The 7,584-nt window shown below is 45.3% G+C and overlaps 1 protein-coding gene across 2 annotated transcripts in view; it reads right to left on the bottom strand.

The window, feature by feature from the left end:
- cyp27a3 (cytochrome P450 family 27 subfamily A member 3) overlaps positions 1-7,124 on the bottom strand; it is a 71,463-nt gene extending 64,339 nt beyond the window's left edge. For both annotated transcript variants that reach the window (XR_013499488.1, XM_078227858.1), the window contains exon 1: positions 6,750-7,124. Coding sequence is in view for 1 of the 2 variants with exons in the window: in XM_078227858.1 (XP_078083984.1) it covers positions 6,750-7,001 (252 nt within the window). In the remaining variant the exon portion in view is untranslated. The remainder of the gene's footprint in view (positions 1-6,749) is intronic.
- Between the last annotated feature and the right edge of the window lie 460 nt (positions 7,125-7,584).

Consider the following 7,584-nt stretch of genomic DNA (forward strand, 5'->3'; position numbering starts at 1 on the left):
TCCCTACATATTTTATCCACTAATCTCTCTAACCTACACATCTCAGGAAACTAAGAGGCAATTTTATCATGGCCAATCAACCTAACCTGCACATCTTTGGACTGTGGGAGGAAACCGGAGCACCCGGAGGAAACCCACACAGACACGAGGAGAATGTGCAAACTCCACACAGACAGTGACCCGAGCCGGGAATCGAACCCAGGTCCCTGGAGCTGTGAAGCAGTAGTGCTAACCACTGTGCTACCGTGCCATCCAATAAGAAAGGGGAGATTTTTGCAATGGTTAAAAACCTGGTATACAAGTCTTGCTTACATACAGATTCCCATTACCTGGGGTGCAAATTATAAATTGCATTTTACTGATCAGCTATTGCACATTTTTTTTTAAATCAAATACGTCTCTTAAGAATTTCAGTGATTTCCAAGAAAATTAGTAATCAGTTTTAACTGAATTCGTAGGGTGTGCAGAATGATGTTATCTTTTTATCATTAAGTTCCATATCCCTCCAAAAATTAATCTGTGCGCTACAACGTCAGCAGCCAAAGTGTTTAAAAATTAAAATTGCACTTTATAATATTCAGCAGAGTGGCACACATGATAAGAAAGGTGAAGTATTTGGTGGTTAAAGGTATCAATAATGGCGGTTCTATCCAGTGCACTTATGATGGAGATTAGATACAGTTTCCACCTTGGTCGTAAATACATTCGCCACTGGCTAGTTAACAATCTAAGACCGGCCTTGGCCACTTAATCTGCAGAGTTTAAAAATGAATAATGAATGCATGCATTCAGAAATGAATTGCTCCGAGTTTCCTCTCTTCTTCCTCAGTGAGTGGCTCCTTGTTCAGCAGTCGATTGTGCAATTTGTGGTGTTTGCCGATACCAAGCTTAGGCAGCCCTCGGTTCAGCCCCTCCAGCAACGCGCACCCCTAACACAGCTTCTGGCTGGAAATGTAACAGTAAGAAGTCTCACAACACCAGGTTAAAGTCCAACAGGTTTATTTGGTAGCAAATACCATAAGCTTTCGGAGCAATGCTCCTTTGTCAGATGGAGTGGTCTCTGTTCTCAAACAGGGCACCGACACAGAAATCAAATTACAGAATACTGATTAGAATGCAAATCTCTACAGCCAGCCAGGTCTTAAATGCACAGACAATGTGGGTGGAGGGAGCATTCAACACAGGTTAAAGAGATGTGTATTGTCTCCAGACAGTACAGCTTGTGAAATTGTGCAAGTCCAGGAGTCAAGCTGTGAAGGTGCAGTTTCCCTGTGTGTGCATCTTTACGTCCTCCTTCACAGACAGATTCTCACCGGAGTGAATCACATCCATGATAGCACTGGCCCGGATCGACTCCAGATCTTTCAGAAAAGCACGGGCATAACCCCTGTACGCATTAGGGGAGTACACACATTCTCAGTATGATGGAGAAATACGAGTTCTGGGAACTGTTGAGGTTATCCAGAACTTAACTGCTAAGAAGTGGGCCGACCGAGACCCGCACTGACTGACCGTGTTGTCTTCTCTCTCTCTCTATGTGGACACATACACGCAGGGCGGAATGACAGCGGGGAGGAGAACGTGCCGCTCGATCTGTCCTGAGCTTTGCTGACTGTAATGTGTGTATATAAATACAAATATTTGCGTTTATAGCAGATTAAGTACTTGCGTGGATTTAAATGTAGTGTATGGGATATCATGAATGAGAGCGAGAGAATGTTAGGGCAGCGCAGTGGTTAGCATTGCTGTCTCACAGCAACCTAGTGAACCTTCTCCAGTTCTCAATGCCAGCATATCATTATACATGAAGTTTAAGTTAACAGGGAAAGAAGGCAGCAAATGAAATATAATAATATGGAGAAATGCAAACTTATCCTCTTTGTTAGAAGATTAGATCTGAAGATTATTTCTTTTTAAAGTAAGACTTATTAGCACGCAGAGGAATCCAAGTGTCCTTGTACAATAATCACAGAAAGTTAACATAGCAAGCAAGTAGGCAGAGAAATTAATTGAATAATGGGATAAGCTCAAGGGACTGAATCTCTAACTCCTGTTCCTATTCTCCTGAGACAATCTGTAATGTGCTGCAGTTCAATTTAATTTCTATGGATTCTGTCCCTTTCAGGATATACTGTGGAATTATTTGTGGAATGGTAACAGGGCTAAGGGACTTCAGTAACGTGGACAGAATAGAGGAGCTGAGCTTGTTCTCCTCAGAGCAGGGAATGAATAGAGATGTTACATAGAGTTAATCAGGAGAAATTTCTTCTGCTGAGGGATGGGTGGGGAACCAGAGAGATCAGATTGAAGATAATTAGCAAACAAGGCAGACGGAATGAATTTGGCATGTAGCTACAATGTTCTGGAATGCTCTGCCTGAAAAAATGAAACCTGATTCGTGAGGCCATAGAGACTTAGTGGCACCGAAGAGGCCATTCAGCCCATCGGGTTCATGCCAGCTCTCTGTGGAGCAATCCAATCAGTCCCATTCCCCTGCTCTATCCCAAAAGTTTATTTCCCTCAGCATGGTCGGTGCAGGCTTGGAGGGCTGAAGGGCCTGTTCCTGTGCTGTAATTTTCTTTGTTCTCAGGTGCCCTTCCCATTTACTTTTGAAATAACTGAGCATCTCTATTTCCACATAGGCAACGAGATCCAGGACATTACCACACACTGCATAATAAATTCTTCCTCATCCTCCCCTGCATCTGTTGTCCAAAACTATAAATTTGTATCCCTCCCAGCCCTTGAACCATCAGCTAATGAGAACAGTTTTCATTTCTGTACCTCATCTAAACCTGTCATAATCTTGTACATCTCTGTCAAATATCCTCTCGATCTCCTTTGCTCCAAGGAGAACAGTCCCAGTTGTTCCAATGCAAATTGTAGCGAAAGTCCCTCACCCCTGGAACCATGCTGATAAATCTAAGTGCAGTGAGCAGAAATGCACAGAGACTATTTCCTCGGGTGGATGGAGCTATTACAAGGGGGCATAACTATAGGGTTCGTGGTGGGAGATATAGGAAGGATATCAGAGGTAGGTTCTTTACGCAGAGAGTGGTTGGGGTGTGGAATGGACTGCCTGCAGTGATAGTGCAGACACTTTAGGAACATTTAAGCGGTTATTGGATAGGCACATGGAGCACACCAGGATGATAGGGAGTGGGATAGCTTGATCTTGGTTTCAGATAAAGCTCGGCACAACATCGTGGGCCAAAGGGCTTGTTCTGTGCTGTACTGTTCTATGTTCTATGTTCTACTCTAGTTGTGGCCTAACCGGGGTTTGATGTGGGTTCAGCATCATTTCTCTGCTTTTGTACTCAACATCTCTATTTAAGGCTAAGATCCCATAGGTTTTGCTAATCACACTCTCAATGTTTCCTGCCACCTTTCGGGACCTATGCACATTAGGGAGGCGATGGCCTACTGGTATTATCGCAAGACTACTAATCCAGAAACTCAGCTCATGTTCTGGGGACCCAGGTTCAAATTCCATCACAGCAGGTGGCGGAATTTGAATTCATTAAAAAGTATCTGGAAATAATAATAATAACCATGAAAACTATTGTCCATTGTTGGAAAAACTCATCTGGTTCACCAATGTCCTTTAGGGAAGGAAATCTGGCATTCCTTGCCTAAAGTTTATTTATTAGTCACAAGTAGGCTTACATCAACACTGCAATGAAGTTACTGTGAAAATCCGCTAGTCACCACACTCCAGCGCTTGTTCGGGTACACCGAGGGAGAATTTATCAGAGCCAATTCACCTAACCTGCACATCTTTGGACTGTGGGAGGAAACCAGAGCGCCTGGAGGAAACCCACGCAGACAATGTGCAAACTCCACAGACAGTGACCCAAGCCAGGAATCGAACCCAGGTCCCTGGCACTGTGAGGCAGCAGTGCTAACCACTGTGCCACCCCGTACCTGGTCTGGACTACATGTGACTCCAGTGCCACAGCAATGTGGTTGACTCTCAACTGCCTTCGGGCAACTAGGGATGGGCAATAAATGCTGGCCCAGTCAGCAACACCCATGTCCCATGAATGAATAAAAAAAATCCCCAGGCCACTGTGTCCTTTTACATTTTTAGACAATTGGTCTGTATTCCCTCACTTTCTCCCACCTGCTAAAATGCATCATTTCTCTATATTAAACAGAAAAGGAAAAAAAGAGTAAGTAAAGTGAGCATTGGTCCTCCAGAGAGCGAATTGGGGGAATCAATAATGGAAGATAAGGAAATGGCAGATGAATTGATATGTTGTATCTGTCCTCACTGCAGAGAATATAAATAAGATACCAGAAATAATTGTGAATCAAGAGATAAGAGGGAGGGAGGAACTTAAAAACCTTTATAATCACCGGAGAAAGGGTATTGAGAAAATTGTTCGAACTAAAAGCTGACAGGTTCTGATGGACTTCATCCTAGGGTCTTAAAGGAAGTGGCTGTTTTGGTTAGTAGATGCTTTGGTTTTAATTTTCCAAAATTCCTAATCACTATCAGATCAGCCACAATTTTATTGAATGGCGGAGCGAACCCGAGAGGCTGAACAATGCCTGCTCCTAATTTCTATTATCATAAATTCCATCTGCCACATTCCTTCACCCCTAATTGTCCCCACCCCACCTCTTGCAACTGTGATGAGAGATTTCTTTCCTTTTAAAATTGTTGGGATTATGTTGGTAATCTATATAATCCAAGAAAGTTGTGGCTGCGTGTGCATGTCCAGCGTTAAGTAAACAGGGTGTCGGGGTGGATCATGCAAAGATCCTTTCACCTCGGCAGGATTTTCCGGTCTTAGGGCAAGTATGGCAGGAAAATCCTAGTAAGAAGTCTCATACTGTGCTTACCCAAGTCCAACGCCGGCATCTCCACATCAGGAAAATCCTACCCAACATGTCTGACGTGGTTCTCACTTGAAGAATTCACCCAACCGGTATCACGCCCGCTTTTTTTTATTGTTTCATTCGATTCTCTGTCTCCCTCTTCATCCGAGAGCCCTAGTTTTGGTTCCCTTAACCTTCCCCCTTATTGGAATTCATCAAACCTATACCTGAAACATCTCCTCAATAATCAGTCATTATTCTGTTAGTTTTACTTGCCAATCTTTGGTTCCCTGGCTGAATCCCCTCTCACCCACTGAAGTTAGCCCTATTCCAATGTGAAGTTGCACTTTACATTAGTTTGAACCATAGAATGCAAAGATCAGTTTTACTCGTCTTCCTGCTCACTTCACTCCCTGGCATGAGATCTAGTAATGCCTCCTTTCTAGTGGACCAAGTTCATACCAGTCAAGGAAGTTCTCCTGAACACACTTCAGAAATTCCTTCCTCTCTTTATCCTAGCATTGTCCCAACTGACATTTGGATAAACTCCCACAATATCCACACTCTATAAATGTTGCACCGCTCTGTGATTTTCCACATATTTACTCCCCTTTCACTATCTGGAGGCCTACAAAATATCACACTCTTCTTGCTTCTAACCAAATACATTTTCACTCTGCCCTCTCGAGAACATCCTGTCTTTCCAACATTACAATGCATTCCCTGCTCAGTACTGCCATCCCCCTCCCTTTTTTCCTTTTTCCTGTGTTTTCTGAACACTTGGGGTAGAATTCTCCCATCTGGGGACTAAGTCCCATGGGCGGGAGCAGGAACGACGAGTGTTTCCTGCAGAAGAGGCTGGTGGGAGAACACTCCAAATCAACTGACACCCCCGACATTATTAATTATGCAACCGGGGATTTTACACTGCTTCGGTGGAGGGTCAAGGCCATGGAGAAGGGCAAGAGAGAGGGACAGAGGGTGGAGGTCAGGGGCACTATGGAGGGACAGAGGTAAGGGCCTGGATGTGGCTGGGATAGTCAGCCCAGGAAAGGAAATGAGGGGCCTCAAGGATGGTGTCAATACCATCGACATCTGGGCCCATCTCAGGATGTTGGCTGTCAGAGTCCTTACAGAGCTTTGAGTTCATCTACAACATTTCAATTCTCCCCCACCCCGCCCGAGTGTGTTCTCAGTCAATGTCTTTTACAAAGCAGGGCAAGGAGGGCACGTGGACCTTACAAGTTGAGCAACATCCCACAGACTGGCAAGTGGGACATTTGGCTCTCTGACTGGGCTGGTCTCAAGACGTAATGATGAGGAAAACATAAGTCCAAAGTATTGCGGAATAGGTGTTAAGAAATTTCAATATGGAAAACGCCCTTTATGCGCTCAATAAGCCCATTGTTCATGGGCAAGTCTTGGAGGAGGAACCTCCCCCTTCTCCAATCAGCTTGGCTCATGTAGATCAGGCCCAGGACAGGGTGGTTTGGTCGCTTGCCCTGTCTTGTCAGCCTGGATCGGAAATGTCTCAACTTGTTGACACTCTGAATTGGATTTGATTTGATTGAATTGGAAAAGTATAATAAAGTTTGACACGGAACATCCCCGTTTTCCTAAGATGTTCTATAGCCAATCCAGTGGCTGCGTCATGGTTAGCTGATGAAAGGTTTCACTCACTCTCTGATTAAAGTAAGTCAAAGTAAAGTTTATTTATTAGTCACAAGTAAGGCTTACATTAACACTGCAATGAAGTTACTGTGAAATTCCCCTAGTCGCCACACTAAGCCTTACTTGTTACTAATAAATAAAACTTAAACTCAACTGAACATTAGGAAGAAGCAGTGTGTGTGTGTGCTGTACACTGAGACCAACTCCCGCCGGCGGGGTTCCCACCAACAGCTAAATACCCCCTTCCCTCTCACCTGCAACTCGTGGGTTTTCTCAGAGTATCCTTTCACAAAGTGCCAGTAGATGTTCGAAAGCAGACCCTGCACGGGAAGATCCCGGTGGCTTTTCGGATCCCCGGCGGTCCGCTCCGCCTGCCCATCGAGCGGAGTCTCCGGCACCGCCGCCCTAACGCCCGACTTGCACCGAGGGAGCGGGCGCAGCGCCGGAATGCGGGGGGAAAGGCGCCGCTGCTGCCCGCAGGGAGGGAGGCGCAGCCACAGGGACATCTGCACTCTTCAGCCAGCCTCAGCAAGTGAGAGCTGGCCCAGCCTGAGTCCTCCTGCAGTTTGACCCTCTTGAGTTCTCAGCCAGTTCAACAACAACGAGCTAATCAACAAGATCTGGGACCTGGGGCTGTGCCAAGCCGCGACAGATCGTCAACTGGCAAATAGCAGAAATCCAGCGCAGCAATGGTTTGGGCACTGGTGTTTTCTGACAATTTGTAAGTGTATCTGGTCTCGTATGTTTACATCCACCTCTCTTCATTCAGTTTAAGTTTATTTATTAGTATCACAAGTAGGCTTACATTAACACTACAATAAAGTTACTGTGAAAATCCCCCAGTCGCCACAGTCCGGTACCTGTTCGGGTACACTGAGGGAGAATTTAGCATGGCCAATGTACTTAACCCACACATCTTGGACACTGAGGGAGAATTTAGCATGGCCAATGCACCTAACCAGCACATCTTGGGACAAAGAACAAGGAAAATTACAGCACAGGAACAGGCCCTTCGGCCCTCCAAGCCTGCACCGACCATGCTGCCCGACTGAACTAAAACCCCCTTCCCTTCTGGGGACCATATCCCTC

Source organism: Mustelus asterias, chromosome 14 (genome assembly GCF_964213995.1).
Source record: "Mustelus asterias chromosome 14, sMusAst1.hap1.1, whole genome shotgun sequence".
NCBI lineage: Eukaryota > Metazoa > Chordata > Chondrichthyes > Carcharhiniformes > Triakidae > Mustelus > Mustelus asterias.